At 46.0% G+C, this 17,120-nt stretch overlaps 1 protein-coding gene and 1 pseudogene across 1 annotated transcript; both read left to right on the forward strand.

Annotated features, from left to right (window-relative positions):
• Positions 1-931: 931 nt before the first annotated feature.
• Positions 932-8,788, forward strand: LOC136452291 (cysteine-rich receptor-like protein kinase 2). The gene is made up of 7 exons (XM_066452913.1): positions 932-1,831; positions 2,480-2,608; positions 2,684-2,820; positions 2,927-3,137; positions 3,695-3,929; positions 4,046-4,196; positions 8,342-8,788. The coding sequence occupies exons 1-7, from the start codon at positions 1,054-1,056 to the stop codon at positions 8,627-8,629; spliced, it is 1,929 nt and encodes a 642-aa protein (XP_066309010.1). The 5' UTR covers positions 932-1,053; the 3' UTR covers positions 8,630-8,788.
• Positions 8,789-10,808: 2,020 nt separating this feature from the next.
• On the forward strand, positions 10,809-15,037 carry LOC136452293 (cysteine-rich receptor-like protein kinase 2; annotated as a pseudogene).
• Positions 15,038-17,120: the final 2,083 nt, after the last annotated feature.

Below are 17,120 nucleotides of genomic sequence, written 5' to 3' on the forward strand. Positions count from 1 at the left end.
GGCGAAGGGGGCGGCGAGATGAGCGGATGCGACGGTGGCGACGGAGGCCGTGCACGACGCCTGCTGCCTGCCTCGCTGCGTAGGCGGACGCAGCGGCAACGGCATCGGCGACGGGATAAGATGCGGCGAAGGGGGCGGCGAGATGAGCGGATGCGATGGCGGCGACGGAGGTCGAGCACGACGCGTGCTGCATGGCTCGCTGCGTAGGAGCCGAACCGTGAAGGCGAGCGCGATTTGAGCCTGACGAAGCCGAGCCGAGCATGGTAGAGGAGGAAGCGGGGCTTCCTGGTCGTCGCGAAGCCAAGCCGAGCGTCCTGGTCGTCGCAAGCGTGCGCCGTCGGATGTGTTGGGTGTCGACGTGTCGTGTGCTGAGACACCGTATGCAACAGATGGGGATTACAGACGCGCTGCAGTGAATTTTTTTCCGTGCGGTGGGCGCTTCAGACGCAAGCTGACGCCCCGTTCGCTTCTAACTGTTTATCAGAGTGCTTTTGCTTACAACAAAATAGTATCAGTGGGCTTATCAGCCGCATAAATCATCAGCGGAACAGCGCGTGCAGGGACGGTGAAATGTGTTGCAGCTACTTTTGGACAAGCCGCAAACGTGAATGCGCTGCTTACTGTTACTGTAGGCGCTGGCAATCTCCTGCAGCCAGATTCTACAGAGTATCCGAATTCCGAAGCCCGGTCACCGAGGTGGAGCCGCCGTCCCGGGCTCCCGGCATCACGGTGGTGGCCTTCGCTGTCTCCTTCATGACTCATTAATTGGCCCGGCGCGCTCGCGCTGGTCGGCAACGGCACGCCGCCGCCCGGAGACTTCCGTGCGCTCCTCCGACCTCCTGTCCTCCCCACGCCCGCGACCGCGAGGGCGCAATCCCTCTCAAGTCTCAACCTTTCCAAACTAGACAATCACCGCGACGTGCTCCTGACGTGTGCAACTCTCCGTGCTCTTCAGCCAATAATAAAACTCTCCCCTCCCGATCGGAACGCCGCGTCCTGCACCACCGCACGCGCCCGCCACGGCGCAACCCCGTTCCCGTTTCGTGCCACGCCATGGCGCCGCCACAACCTAGCCTCGTCCTCGGCCTCGCGCTCGCCATCCTCCTCGCGCTCTGCTCCATGGCGTCCGCGGACCCGCGCACGTCCGTGGCGGGGCAGACGTGCGCGCCGGGCACGGCCGTCTCCGGCTCCACGCTGGCCGACAACTTCGTGCCCGCCATGGACGAGCTCAACACCAACGTCAGCGCGCACGGCTTCGGCACCTCCGCCGTCGGCTCGGGCCCCAACACGGTCTTCGGCCTCGGCCAGTGCCTCCGCGACCTCTCCACCGTCGACTGCAAGCTCTGCTTTGCCGAGGTGCGCTCGCTTCTGCCCAAGTGCTACCCGCGCGTCGGGGGCCGCCTCTACCTCGACGGCTGCTTCGGACGCTACGGCAACTACTCCTTCTTCGGGGAGGCCCTCGACGCCGCCAGCGACGCCCGCGTCTGCGGGACGGCGGCTGAGGGGAACTACACGGGCGCCGACCCACGGGCGTTCGGGGACGCCGTGCGTGCCGCGCTGGACAACGTCACCGCGGCGGCGGAGGCTCCGGGGAGCCAGGGGTTCGGGGCGGGGTCTGCGACCGTGGGGGCCTCCACGGCGTTCGCGATCGCGCAGTGCTGGGAGACCCTCAACGGCACCGCGTGCGCCCAGTGCCTCCGCGCGGCGTCGGCCGCAGTGGCGCCCTGCGCGCCGGCCACGGAGGGTCGCGCGCTTTTTGCAGGCTGTTACCTCCGTTACTCCACCAGGCAATTCTGGAATGTCAACGCCACGGCGGGATCGGGCTCGTCAGGTACGACAAATTCAAATTCGGAAACCACATTATTCAATGCTTTGGCTGCTCTGCTCGCCCGATTTAGTTCGATGCTGCTCAACTGTTGACCAAACTCAACGGATAATCACGTTATTCTTTATGTCACGTTGAAAATCAAAATCAATCGAAGAAAATCATGGTTAATCAACCTAACTTTATTGACTGGAAGTGTTGGGACGGAGTAAACCTAAAGATGTTTGGCTTTGCCATCTACTAGAATGTAGCCAATGTAAAAATTGTCAAAACCAGCAACTAAACAGGCCTGTTTCGGATCACCTTTGTTTTGACCAAAGCATTTGCTAGTTTTCCTAATAGTTACTAGTTACTACAACTAGAAAGAGAGCCGACAGAGTCGCCGCAACGTCAGTGCATATGTAAGAATAGTCTAGTTACGTTATCATCATTGCTAAGCCAATGTGAAATCCTTATTTGTTTGGACGAAGAAAACATTTGACATTTTTTCACACATGAATGGTTCTTGTTTATCTTGTCACCAATTACCTAATACTAATATTTTTCTTGTTGACTAAAGGAGCACCAAAAGTTTCCCTCCTTACCTTAATGTCCTGCTGCTCCTTTCATTTGTTTTTCCTGTTTTCCTTAAAATAACTTCTCAATAATATGCAGGAAACAATGGCATTTTGTGGATATTGCTGGGTTCATTTCTTGGTGCTCTTGCAATTGTTCTCGTCATTGCTTTTCTGGCATGGAAGAAAAGAATTCTCAGCAGGGATAAAGGGTGCAACTCCTTCATAGGTCAGTTTCAGATTTGAAAGTTAAATATTTGGAAATTTTCTTCTTGATACCTGATATATCTGTAATGAACTACAGAGATGTACGGAGATGGACTCTCTGTCAGAATTGCACAGTCCAGTTTGAATTTCAAATATGAAGAGTTAAGAAAAGCAACAAATTATTTTGATCCATCAAACAAACTTGGTCAAGGAAGTTACGGTGCTGTATACAAGGTATAAAAGGTTTACCTTATCTGAGATGTTAGTTTGATTTTCCGAGCAATGGGTTAAAAATGAAACTTAACTTCCAGATATTGACCCCAAGATTCCAACTCTGTAGGCTGTTCTTATGGATGGAAAGGAAGTAGCTGTCAAGAGACTATTCCTAAATACGAGGCAGTGGGCTGATCAGTTTTTCAATGAAGTTGACCTAATAAGTCAAGTTCGTCATAAGAATCTAGTTAAGTTGCTTGGTTGCAGCATGAATGGTCCAGAGAGTTTGCTTGTTTATGAATACTACTTCAACAAGAGCCTTGATCTCTTCTTGTTTGGTAAGCCCATGATGTGATGCTGTCTGTCACTAATGTTGTTTCATTTTATTTAATTTTTGGTAATATTCTTTGAAGAGTGTCAAATTAGGATGGAGAATGACTAGCATTAGCTTAGAATTATTCAATCAGTATGATGCTATTCGTGAGTCAATTTTTTTAGTATCTTGATGGGTTATTCTAAAAAAGGGAATCAAGGGTAATCTTGTCAATCTTTCTGTCAATGTAAGAGTAGGCTTCACTCATAATTGGCTCTGCCTTGCCAATCTTTTAAAGTGCCATTTTTGTGCCAAAGTAAAAAAAAAGCAATAAAAGCTACAGAAGCTATCATTCTTCATGTTTTAATGTTAAAAAGAGCAAGTACATAACAGAATTCAGGTTTGAAGAAACTACTTGAAGAAACTGTCCTACTTCATGTTTTGATAGTAAAACATAATGCATCTGATCCTTTCAAGTTCTGCCTAGAACTTGCTCTTTTGTTTTTTGCTGTTTCTTTTACAGAAAATTAGAATGGGTGTTTCAAAATTGCAATAACCAATTGTATTGAAATATTCTTTCAGATACAAGTCGTAGAAGAAATTTAACCTGGGATCTCAGGGTCGATATCATTCAAGGCATTGCCGAGGGGCTCTCTTATCTCCACGAGGAGTCAGAAATACGGATTATTCACCGAGATATCAAAGCTAGTAATATTCTATTGGATGATAAATTGAAACCTAAAATAACTGATTTCGGCCTTGCAAGAGCTTTTGGAGAAGACGTTACTCATCTTACCACTGGTGTTGCTGGAACATTGTAAGATCCTTTATCGTCTTCACAGAAGTATTTACAGGGTTATTAATTTGTCATGTCAAACGGTAATGGTGCGACTTGAGTTTCTAAACTAAACTCACAAAATAAGTGTCTTGCAGAGGCTACATGGCTCCTGAATACATAGTGCATGGGCATTTGACAGAGAAAGCTGATGTCTTCAGCTATGGTGTTCTTGTTCTTGAGATTGTAACAGGGAAAAGATGTAGCAACTCAAATGGTTCACATGGAGGACAGGTTTTGTTAACAAAGGTACTACCATGATGTTATTGACCTCACTATTGAATTTTCTTGCTTTCTGTTATGATAGTTCTGTAATCATAATTCATGTGCGGGGTCTGCATGTTCCCAAAAATGTGCTGGTACTCAATCTAATTATCCATTTAGATTTACAGAAGAGGTCGAAATTCTTTCAAAATCTAATTATGAGAAGAATGGGGGGCTAATAACGATCTGGGTAGAAGACTTGTAGTTTAGCAGCTTCATACCGGCGTAGTGGCATCTATCATTGTTCATTAAAACTGAGATTGTAGAGCTGGTATGTTAGCCCACAAGATCACCGGCTCAGGTGAGTCGACCACTCACCAGTCTTGCCGACCTACGGCCGACCACGACAAACGTTGTCCGACCACACACTATGGCTAGAGATAGAAGAAGGGAGGGAAGAACAGAGCATACACACACAGCAAAGACACCAGCGTTGGCCGGAGCTCTGTATAGGAGATAGTAAATCTAAACTCTCCTTACTGAGTTGCAGTGGCAAACTATATATATAATTCCATCCATCTAGTCCTAGTACAGCAAACATACTGCTACAATTACTAGATGTGACTGCAGGGTTGACTTTGGCGCCTGCCCCTGCTGTGGCTACAGTGCGGCAGGTGAGCCGTTCGGCGTCTGCCCCTGCAGCTGTTATAGTGCAACAGCAGGGAGCTCTTTTTTGCGTAGCCTTCACCTGCTGTGCATTCACACAAGGGATGCAGAAGATTATCTAACAATTCTTCCCCTAATCCTTCTGCTACCCTTGAACCCCCTCCATGCCGATCATCTTCTTCAGCTCTATGAGTCGAAGACGGCTGAACGGCTTGGTGAGGACGTCCGCGAGTTGCCGACCAGTTTCGACGAACTCGATGACGATCTGCCCTCTATCGACACAGTCCCTGAGGAAGTGGAACTTCACGTCGATGTGTTTACTTCGGTCGTGGAGAACTGGATTCTTCGTAAGGGCGATGGCGGGTTGGTTATCCACCATCAGTGTTGGTGGATGAGCTTCCGCACCGGTCAGCTTCGCCCAGCAGCCTAGCGCAGCCACACAACTTGGCACGTCGCTGTGGCCGCTGCTGCGTACTCTGCCTCGCACGTAGACAGCGCCACCACCTTCTGTTTCAGCGACAACCATGAAATTGGAGCCGACCTGAGGAAGACGAGCATGCCTAGAGGTGCTCCGTCGTCTGTCGATGTCCCCCTGCCATGTCTGCATCGCTCAACACAGTGAGCTGCAGCCTGCTTTCGTCTGTCTTAGGGGAAGACGATCCCTTGATCCACCGTTCCCTTGACATAGCGCAACAGCCGCTTCACTGCAGCCCAGTGATCCTCTCGAGGATACTCCATGAAGCGACTGACGTAGCCCACGACGAACTGCAAATGTCCGGCAGTCGTGTGGACTACGTAGCGCAGACCGCCGACGATGCTCCGGTAGAGTGTTGCATCCACCTTCGCCATGGTGCTGGCCTTCGTCAGCTTCAGTCGCTCCTCCATCGGAGTCACACATGGCTTGCACTCAGCCATGCCGCTCCGCTCCAACAGCTTTGAGGCATACGCGCTCTAACCGAGCGTGAGTTGCTCCTTCCCCTGTCTCACCTCGATGTCTAGGTAGTAGGAGAGTGCCCCGAGATCGCTCATTCGAAACGAGCTGCCATCTCGCGCTTGAAGCTGTCGATGTCCTGTGCACGCGCGCCGGTGACGATCAAGTCATCCACATACACGCCGACGATGAGCTCCTCCTTTTTCCCGTCACCGCGTGTAGAGCGCGTGCTCGGTTGTGCACCTTGTGAACCCAAGCTCGCCCAACGTGGCGTCAAGCTTGGCGTTCCACGCTCGTGGGGACTATCGCAGCCCGTAGAGCGCCTTGCGCAGTCGGAGCACCCTTGTGCTCCGCTCCCTTGACGGCGAAACCCGGAGGTTGCCTGACGAAAACCGTCTCCGCCAGCTCGCCGTTGAGGAAGGACCGATTTTACGTCCAGGTGATGGACGCGTCAGTCCTTTGCTGCTGTCAAGGCTAGTAGCAGACGGACAGACTCCATGCGTGCTACTGGCGCAAAGGCTTTCTCGAAGTCGATGCCCTCACGCTGGACAAAGCCTCGGGCGACGAGGCGCGCCTTGTGTTTGAGAATGGCGCCGAGCTCATCCCGCTTGACCTTGTACACCCACTTCAGGCCGATCGGACGACATTCTGGAGGTGGATCGACGAGCTCCCATGTCTCGTTTTCCTCGATCGCCTTCATCTCCTCCAGCATCGCCCGTCACCAGTTTCCATTATGCTCGCCCAGCGCGAACGTGGGTGGTTCCTCTGCACTGACGAGCAACAGTTCTTGGTCATTAAGCAGCCGACCAGCCAGACCTGAGGGCCCTGTGCCGCCGACGATATCGTCCAGCCTACGGAACCGCACGTCCTCACCATCGTGGAAGGCATCAACGAACTCAGTGATGTCACTTGGAGGTGAGTTGAACTCAATCAGCGTCGATGGAGTTCCCTATTCCGCCGAAGTGCTCGGCACAACACCTGGAGTGCTCGGCACAACGGTTGCAGTGCTCGGCACTACTCCTGGACTGGTCTGCACCTCTCCTGGAGTGCTCAGCACACATCTTGCAGTGGTCGGCACCAATGCAAGACCCCTCGGTTCTGCTATGGGAGTGCTCGGCATCCGTCCTAAAGTGGTGCCGACCAGAGCAGGACCTCCCGGCTCTACTCCTGGAGTGCTCGGCACCCCTCCCGGAGTGCTCGGCAACCCTCCTGGAGTGCTGGGCTCTGTCGCTGGTGTGCTCAGCACCCCTCCCAGAGTGCTCAGCACCTCTTCCCCAGCGTCTCCACTACCGTGGATGACTAAGTGCTTGACGACGAAGGTGCTGGTGAAGCCGCCAGCTCCCCCTGTTCTTGGACTGTTCCAGTCCCAAGCCGCCTTCTCGTCAAACACAACGTCGCGCGAGACAAGTACATTGTCTCCGCGTGGGTCATAGAGCCAGTACGCCTTGGTACCCTCCGCGTAGCCCAAGAACACCATCGGTGTGCTCCTATCCTCTAGCTTGGTGAAGATCGGCTTCGTCTTCCTGACGTGGCCGATGCAGCCGAATGTCCGGAGGAAGGACACGCTCAGCTTGCGTCCATGCCAAGCCTCGAATGGCGTCTTGCCCGTTAGGGCCTTGGTGGGCGCGCGGTTGAGGATGAACACCGCCGTGGTCACCGCTTCACCCCAAAACCTTGCCGGCATGCCTTTGGCCTTCATCATAGATCGAGTCATGCCGACCACCGTCTGGTTCCGACGCTCCACCACGCCATTCTGTTGTGGCGCTTGTACGGCTCTGATACCACTTGTTAGCCCACAAGATCACCGGCTTAGGTGAGTTGACCACTCACCAGTCTTGCCGACCATGGCCGACCACGACAGACGTTGTCCGACCACACACTATGGCTACAGGTAGAAGGGAGGGAGAACAGAGCATACACACACAGCAGAGACACCAGCGTTGACCGGAGCTCTGTATAGGAGATGGTAAATCTGAACTCTCTTTACTGAGTTGTAGTGGCAAACTATATATACAACTCTATCCATCTAGTCCTAGTACAGCAAACATGCTGCTACAGTTACTAGATGTGACAGCAGGGTTGACTTTGGCGTCTGCCCCTGCTATGGCTACAGTGCGGCAGGCGAGCCGTTCGGCGCTTGCCCCTGCAGCTGCTACAGTGCAACAGCAGGGAGCCCTTTTCGGCGCCTCCTTCACCTGCTGTGCATTCACACAAGGGATGCAAAAGATTATCTAACATGGTACTAGTATACTGATTCATGTATTTCGGTAGAAAATTGAGAAGACTTCGCTGAAATAGCACTTTGGCCTATTTGTTATGTTTAAATCATTTTAGGATCTGTATATTAGGAATCATTTCACAAATAGTAGTTCTAAACAAGAATTTCCAGATTGATGTGCACTTCACTCGCAGCATGCAAATTTGCGTCTTTGTTGAAGGAAAGAGGAGTACAGGTGTAGTCAGCCTTAGAAACAAATCACTCTTCAAGGCAAAGTGACTAACTAAAACAAATTATCAGACCATTTTACTTGACCATTTCAAGTTCCAGCTATAATATAAGGCGTCTAATATGAATAATTTCTTTAAATTCAAGGTATGGAAACACTACAAGGATAACAGAGTGGAGATGATTGTTGATCGAAGCATCTTTGAAGACTCTATCAGGGATGAGGTCATGCATATACTGCACATTGGACTGCTATGTACGCAAGAAAATCCTGATGACAGGCCTACAATGGGGAAGGTGGTGGAGTTGCTGAGAAACCACAGGAATGCTTTGGAGATTGTCTTGAGTGACCCTCCATTTCTGAATGTCGATGCTGTTGAGGACATCAAAGAAGGGGAACATTCACGATTGATGTCCTCAAATTCTGCTCCGTAACTGTCAGGCTCGTCCCGATCTTACTTAAGTGGGAGATAATCTTGGTGATTTTTTTCCTAGTTTTCACGAGAAATATATTTAAGATTTTGTACAGTTATGTATGATGTAAATGATTGTGTTAGCAGATAGATCTTTGAGAGGAATCCAGCAGCCTATAATTCATAAGTGTGCTAGACTGGGGGGGGGGGGGGGGGGGGGGGGCACCACCACAATTGTACATAAATATATTTTGTCCCACCATAGTTATACATAAATACAAGCGAGTTCATATGAATTTTGCGATATAAATTTATATGGTACTCTTAATGAATGAGGCTAATAACCCGTTGATGAATTCTGCAAAGCTAACTGTTTTTATTTATCGTGTAACCACTGATACTTTTGTCTTGCAACAAATGATATAGGTATCCGAGTTCAGAACATAAATCCTGGTTCGACTTTTTGACTGAAATTATGGATTTTCTGTTAGAAACATTTAAAATGGTAACTAAAAATCATGTCTGCTGGCATGTAGGTCATTCATGCAAATCTGTTTAATGTTTTCTAAATTATATATTTATAAATTCCTTTTCTCTGATTGTACTTTTTTATGAGATTCACACTTTTTTTCTCAAACTACGCAGGAGAGCTGCGTGTCATTTCATTAAGGTAGAAAAAAACACGAGTCTGGTTAGACCCTATTCGAGTACAAAAACAACACAAACACACGCCCACTTAACTAAAACATGAGATTCACACTATCAGATAGATTGGACAGAAATATATTGATAACAGTTTTGCTACATCATGCCTAGGTGAAACTGCTCTCCTACACTATCAGATAGATTGGACAGAAATACTATAAGGAAAATTTAGGGCGTTTTAGAGGAGTCCCAAATCCAGATTAAAGGTGTTCTAAAAATTGGGTGAAATATTCTTCCCCAGACCTGAATTTTCAGTTACACCAAATCTACCTAGAAATTGCACCAAAATAATCACCATAACTCTACATTGAATATACATCCAGCATAAGTTGATGGTAACTAAAATTGGGGTGTGGGAGAGAAGATTTGTACTTGGATCTTAGTTTTATAACTTCCATGTATGCTATTAGGAATAAAGGAAAGCAAAACATTCAGGTGCGGAAAAGAAGATTTTCGCCCAAGTACGGAGTAGACAAACCCTCGTCACTGGTGATTCATAAGTATTAAAATGGTAGTGGTACTCTTCATAGCTAAACTATTGTGTAATTAAAGGGTAAATGACCCCTATTGATATTTGTCCCCCGTAAATCTAAATCCTGGCTTCGTCACTGGCGATTGATAACCATTAAAGTGGTAGTGGTACTCTTCATTCTGGTATTTGTTGTTGATCAACTGAACATATCACCATAGGTAGAATGTCTTCAAATAGTTACTGAGTCACCGGCCAAGAAAACCCTGGTAAAATATCCGAATCAGATAAAGGTAGCTGTGATGTTGATTTTTGTGGTTGCTGACACTTCCAAATGACTTGAGCTTGGTGAAGTAAGAAAAATAAACATTTTCATTTAAGTGAAGCAATAATTTCTGCTGAATGAAGATCCATGATTAGGTTATCCTTTTCATGTAAATTCTATAAGGGCATGCCACTATTTTGTATTCAGCATAAAACTGAAGGCCACATATAACTTGGACAATAGAAAGGTTTACTAGTTTGATTCCATGTGGAAATGGAAGTTGGTTATGGATTTTATCAGAGTGATCCCAATCATATTAGACCAGCAAAATAACAGTCCTGCATTCAAGTCAGTTAGTATCTCCACAGCCAGACTGATAACTTGGCAGGTTAACTCTCGTGTTTCTTGTGAAGAGTTGAACTAACAAATAGCTTGAAACTTGGCTTGTTCAGAGAGAGAAGTATGATGGGCATGCTATGTCACGTGGTAAGCTATCAGCATCACTGGAAATTCAATGAAAACGTCTTCATCATGCTACTACTTTTCAAATTTGATGTCTGGAAAACTGTACTGGTCAAAATGGATAAATGATTCCACACATAGTTATTTGATGTTCAAAGTGTTCATTTTGACAGAGTGGAATGCCAGGTGTCATTCTCAAATTGGCTGACAGACTCATTCAAGGCTAACAGGGGTAGGGTTTTGTTGGTCAGTTTATGCTGATTGTTATTCTAGATAGTTGTTTGCAAGATTGAAAATACTACCAGGGTTCTTCTGAATTCATGGTAGTGTGGCGAAGTCAAACGCATACAGAAATTTCTCAGTCTCTCTCTAAAAAAGGGATAAATGTAATACTAATATCTCACAAAGGTTTGCAGGAAGTCAGGAACTCACTGGAGGGCAGGCAGCTGAAGGTATCTTTGTTGTGCCCCTCCTACCCTCAACTTTCAGCAAAGAGTGTCAATAGCTCATTCTTTGTTTCCTTGCAGGCTTATTTTCATGTACAAGCTCTTAAAAATTTAATCTCTTACTTGTATAAGATTTGTTCAGTGAAGGGCGGGCCTGGTGCAAGTGGTAGAGTCTTACCGCTTGTGACCGGAAGGTCCCGGGTTCGAGTCGTGGTCTCCCCACATTGCATAGGCGAGGGTAAGGCTTGCCACTAATACCCTTCCCCAGACCCCGCACAGAGCGGGAGCTCTCTGTACTGGGTACGCCCTTTTGTATAAGATTTGTTCAGTGAACACTGGTGCTTGCTGAAGCAGACTTGTTATCTTAGTATTTTCCAGCCTTTTCTTGTTTTTGTTCTTCTTGTTTTAGAATCTTGCCATGAAATTCTAACAAGAACAAAAATAGAGTGGTTCAGTGTCTCCGGAATGAGATATTACTGTTCTTTTCTTCTGGCTCCTGTCATAATTGCCTGTTTCTCCTCCTGGATAACAACCACTACCCTGGCTGACCCTGGGGCAACGGTGGTTCATGACTTCTGCAACAAAACCAAAGATGACGGTCCTGGGGCAGTTTGGGCCAACAACTTTGTGGTCGCCTTCGACAATCCTGAACTCAGATCTCGAGCAAAAGGGATGGGGGATAACTTCAGTTGGGCAAGATCCTATTACCTTCTATGCGCTCGTGCAATGTCTGGAAGATCTTAGCAAGGTTGACTGCACGCTGTGCTACTCAGAAATAAGGTCTCTTCTCCCGAAATGCTATCCTGAAATTGGAGGCCGGATATATCTTGATGGCTGCTTCATGAGGTATGCAAATTACTCTTTCTTCGATGAGGTCATGGACTCGTTGGATACAAGTGTGTGCTCCTCCAGTAACCACAGCTCAGACCAACAGGGCTTTGGTTCAGCTGTGAATGCTGTGTTGAGTAATGTGACTTCCTTGGCTGTCAAGAGCAACAAAGGGTTTGCTGTTACTTCAGCTTTCAGATCAACAGAATTTGCAGCTTATGCACTTGCTCAGTGCTGGGAGAACCTGAACACTTCGAGCTGTGCAGCCTGTTTCAGTGCAGCTGCAGCATCGGTGGCTAAATGTGCACCGGCAGAGGAAGGCCGTGCACTCTTTGCTGGCTGCTTCATCAGATATTCGACAACACCTTTCTGGAACTCAAAGGATTCTGCGGCAAGCTTCGGCTCAAAGGAACGGGTTGTTCTTTGGACAGTCCTGAGTTCCTCTGTTGGTCTCATTCTTGTACTTGTCGTTTCAGTACTGGCATGGAAGAAGAAGAAAGCTTGCAAGGCAGGAGAAGGATCATCGAAGGGTTAGTATTGTAGCTTGTCCTAAACTTCCTTTACTCGTTATCGAATCTGCTTTTTTATTGGCTCCAACTGCTCGACAAACTTGAGCAACTGCAGGCTGTTGATCGCTGGCTGCCCTGCACAGGTAAGCAACGAGCTTACCAGCACATACACTCACTCACTATGGCTAGAGGTAGAAGAAAAAGATTGAGAATAACGCACACACACTCAGCACAAGCACCAACGTTGACCGAAGCCTTGTCTTTTGGTTTGTGACAACTGAATTAAGTATTCCATTGCCCTTTGAATGTAATATATACAACTCTAGTTGTACCTCTATCAGATACATAGCTGTTGGCCAACTATCTACTCTTGAGTACAAGAGTACACCAACTACCTATTCCTAAGGTACAGGGTACACCAACTACCTACTCCTAAGGTACAGGGTATACCAACTACTCCTAGCAGTACAAAGCTTACCTCAGCTCACTACCAAGACTTGGCTGATATAATAGCTACTAACTAATGTACTAGAGGTGGCATATTGCAATACTGCTATAGCTACAACCCCAACTCCCAACAGGGAGTGGTCGGCCGAGCCGACCAGTCTCCAACCAAGGAGAGAATGGAGAGCAGCAAATTATGTCTAACACAGGCCTGTGTGGCTCTGAACTTCCTGCAGAATTTCCCTATCAAGTCTGAATTACAGTTATAAGGATTTAAAGAAAGCGACATGTTCATTCAGTGTAGAGAACAAGATAGGCCAATGCAGCAATGGTACTGTGTACAAGGTATATACGTGGATCCTTTTTTTTTTGGTGCAAGGATGCTGTGTGTTTGCAAGACTGCAAAGTTCCTGTCACTAGAGAGGTTGTAATTACTTCCACATACAGGCTGTTCTTCCTGATGGGAATGAAGTCGCTGCAAAGAGACTGTTCCTGAACACAAAACAGTGTGTCGACCAGTTCTTCAATGAAGTTGATGTGATAAGCCAAGTGCGTCACAAAAATTTGGTGAAATTGCTTGGATGCAGTGTCGATGGCCCGGAAAGCTTCTTGATATATGAATATCACTTCAACAAGAGCTTAGATCTGTTCATATATGGTAAATTTAATACTCATTTCATTCTAGATTCATCCTATCGTATATTTTTCGTGCATGGTCAGCATGGACACTGGTTTCATGTTGAATTAGAAGGTAAGGGCAGCATAATTTAAAACATGATACAGAGAAACAGTTTCTGGTCCAAAATGAAGACTTATTTATATAAAAGATAACAAACCTACAGCATATGAGTCAGCACAATCTCCTTTTCCGTTGACCCACAAGGTTGTATTGTTACAGACTGATAGTGGATTAACACAGATTTTATGAAGGTGAACGACTTTCGCCACTTGCAATTCTACGAGAATATCAGCATTGTACATAACTTGTGATTCCCTTTAGGGAGCTTAATATATGACTTATTCTTTGGTGATTATTATATGCCACATAGTAACTCAAGTACCATTCTTTTCTATATATGCAGTTGATGACAAGAACAGGCATCTGGATTGGCAGGCAAAGGTTCGATATTATTTTTGGCATAGCAGAGGGCCTATGCTACCTCCATGAAGAGTCAGAAACTCGGATCATTCACCGGGACATCAAAGCCAGCAATGTCCTGTTGGATCAAAAGCTGAAGCTCTGACTTTGGGCTTGCCCGAGTCCTATGCGGTGACATAACTCATCTTACGATAGCATGTTCGGCTAGGGCTGAAACTGATCGTATACGATAGTGGATTATTACTGCTGGACTGGTTTGGTGTGAGAGAAAAATACTGTTCTGGTTGGAAATTTACGATCGTTTACGACCAAGCGAACAGGCTGAGGAATTGCAGGGACAGTGTAAGTAATGCCTTGACAGCATGATTATCTTCTGTTTTGTTTGCTTCCGTTATGCACGATCTTTCTGCGAGGGAATCGCAAAGATCTCACCAAGTGAGATGGCTCGATATATGTGCAGTGGTTATATGGCTCCTGACTCCTGAGTATGTCGTACATGGACACCTCACCGAGAAGGCCGATGTGTACAGCTTCGGCGTACTGGTTATCGAGATCGTCACCGGGAAGCGGTGTTGTGGGTCGACGGGGTCTCACTCTGGTCACTCACTTTTAGCAGAGGTTTGAACCATCTCTGATTCTCTGAACGTAGCAGCGTAGATTTCTATTTGCCTAATGAGGTCTGTATTACCGAGCACGATAATACTGTTGTGGATGGTTGCAGGTTTGGCACAGTTACAAGGCCAACACGATGGAGAAAGTCGTTGACGCGAGGCTGCAGCAGGAGAAAGTCGTCGACGAGATCACGCGCGTCGTGCAGATCGGGCTGCTGTGCACACAGGCAAACCCCGACGAGCGGCCGGCCATGTCGAGAGTGGTGGAGCTGCTGAGGGACAGGGACGGAGCGCGTGGCGACGCGGAGGTCGTGCTGGGCGACCCCCGCTTTTCGAGGTCGAGATCGACATGGGGGGAGGCGTCGACGGCGAAGCATGCAAGCTGCTGCCCTGAAACTCGACCTCTGATGAGGTATCCGGGTGGACGTATTGATTTCAGAGGGCCATGATTTTATCGGACCTGGTGCCTTTTTAAGGTGTTCTGAATCTGATATTGGACATTTTCCAATCTGATGTGGTGCAATCACGTTGATTTCGATGGCTGTGCGGTGCCTCTCTCATGTAAATGCGCCTTGAACTAAAAGGCAGGGTTCAAAATTTCGGCGAAATTTCGCGAAATTCAGTAATTTCGGTGGTGGCCGAAAGAAAAATCCGAAATTTTGTAATACACTAATACATGTGTTATATAACTTTAGACTCAATTTTTTATTGTTTATATTGCATATTTTTGTATTCAATAGATGTGTAGTCATAAATCATACTAATATTTATTTAAATTTAAATGTTTTTTTTTTGAAAAAGCATACTTCATGTGCTAGTCTCTAAAAAAATTTCGGCCGAATTTCACGAAATTCGGTAGTTTCGGTGGTGGTCGAAATTTTTGCAATACCGAAATTGAAAACCCTGCTAAAAGGTGCCCACTTTAAGAGCCACTCTGAAACCAGGAATTTTACAGAAGTCATCATTTTTTCACCAAAATCCCCTTGAGATGGGGGCGGAGACTACGCTCCCTGTTCAATGGTGATCAGCGCGCCGGACTAGACTCGTTGTTCGTGCTCATCTCGTGAGAAACCTGGAAAGAATGCAATGCCAGGTGCTTCAGGGAGTCCACGGCAAGCGCGAACGAGCTTCTCCAGATCATAAAGGCTGAAGCCGATCACTGGATTGAAGCAGGAGCAGCCGGCATTCGAGCTTTGGCGCAGTCATAGGCTTCGCAACAACAGTGATGATCCCAGGTTGTTATCTGTCACGGTGTAATCCCTAGTACTTTTCGCACCTGCCAGTCACCGGTAATCTTGTAAATATACTCTACTTCTACTTAATACAAAGATTTTTTACAATCGTTCGTATTCGATAAAAAAAACATGGAGACCCTATATTCGTCCAAAGATGCATCGATCAATCCATAAGTATATTGAGTAGCAAAAAGGTTAACACTTCTGCTATGGATAATAACACTTACTCCATCCATCTAAAAATGAATCTTCATCTCGCAATAAACCAATCTTAACTTTGACTAGGTTTATAAAAAATAGTATCAACATTTGTATTTTTAAATAGATTTAATATGAAAATATGGGACGTAGTTAATCTAATGATGCTTATTTGGCATCATAAATATTAGAATTTTTTTAAAATATATTTGGTCAAAGTTGAGATTGTTTGACTTCTTAACATGTGAAATGAAGATTTATTTTGAGACAGAGTATCCATTTCATCAGCACATGCATCAGTATATACAAATTGAAACGCTTATGGCATCAGAATGTCAAATGGAGATGTCGAGGGCCCGTTTCGAACGTGGAAATTTTTTCAATTTCTACCTTTTTTTTAATGAACTGAATCTCGTGAAATTTCTGCGTCATAGTTTCTACCAGCTAAAAAAGGTTAAACCAAGTATCCAAATTAAATTACGATTGCACCATCGTGTTTCTTATAATAAATGCTTCGAAACATGACCTCACATGAATATATCTATACCTGTACCTAATAATAAAGAGGCAAAATTTCTGGCCATTTTTTTCGTCGATCCATTTTTTGGTCGTCTCCCTCTAATTACCAGACAATAGAAAGTTTCTTCCATCGGGACTTATATATATACAACCCGTGCTCATACGAGTTAGAATAGCTATTGCCTAGCGCGATACGGAGTCCGATTCCAAAACGTATTCAGTTGTGTAGGGTCTATGTTTAACCAAAGAGTCCATACTCTTACGCAAAAAAAGTCCAGCCAATACAATTACTATATATAGTAAATTCGTTTTTTTCTTTTCCTATTCCATCATATGTTGGGCTTTTTCCTGTTTTTAGACTATTTCGGATCCGTTACTATATCCGATCCATTTTTCATTTTGTGTATTCGTTCGACTTCTTTTCTTGATTTCCTCTTTTTATTTTTCTTCTTCTTCTTCTTTTTTCTTTTCTGGACTATCAAGTCCGTTCATGCCCTTTCCCTTATTATTTTGCATGTCATCTTTGTTTTCCTGATTCTCTCATCATTTTTCTTACAAACATAAAAAATAAACAAAATATTATGGGTCTTTGGATCCTTCATCCTCCCTAGTACTTAATAATCAAATATTCTTACTACTAAATTATTGATGTAATTTGATTAAGAATAAAAATTATTCTTATTATAACCTACATGAGCTAATGGTCTAATTAATTAAATCTTG

This window comes from Miscanthus floridulus, chromosome 5 (genome assembly GCF_019320115.1).
Source record: "Miscanthus floridulus cultivar M001 chromosome 5, ASM1932011v1, whole genome shotgun sequence".
In the NCBI taxonomy this organism is placed as follows: domain Eukaryota; kingdom Viridiplantae; phylum Streptophyta; class Magnoliopsida; order Poales; family Poaceae; genus Miscanthus; species Miscanthus floridulus.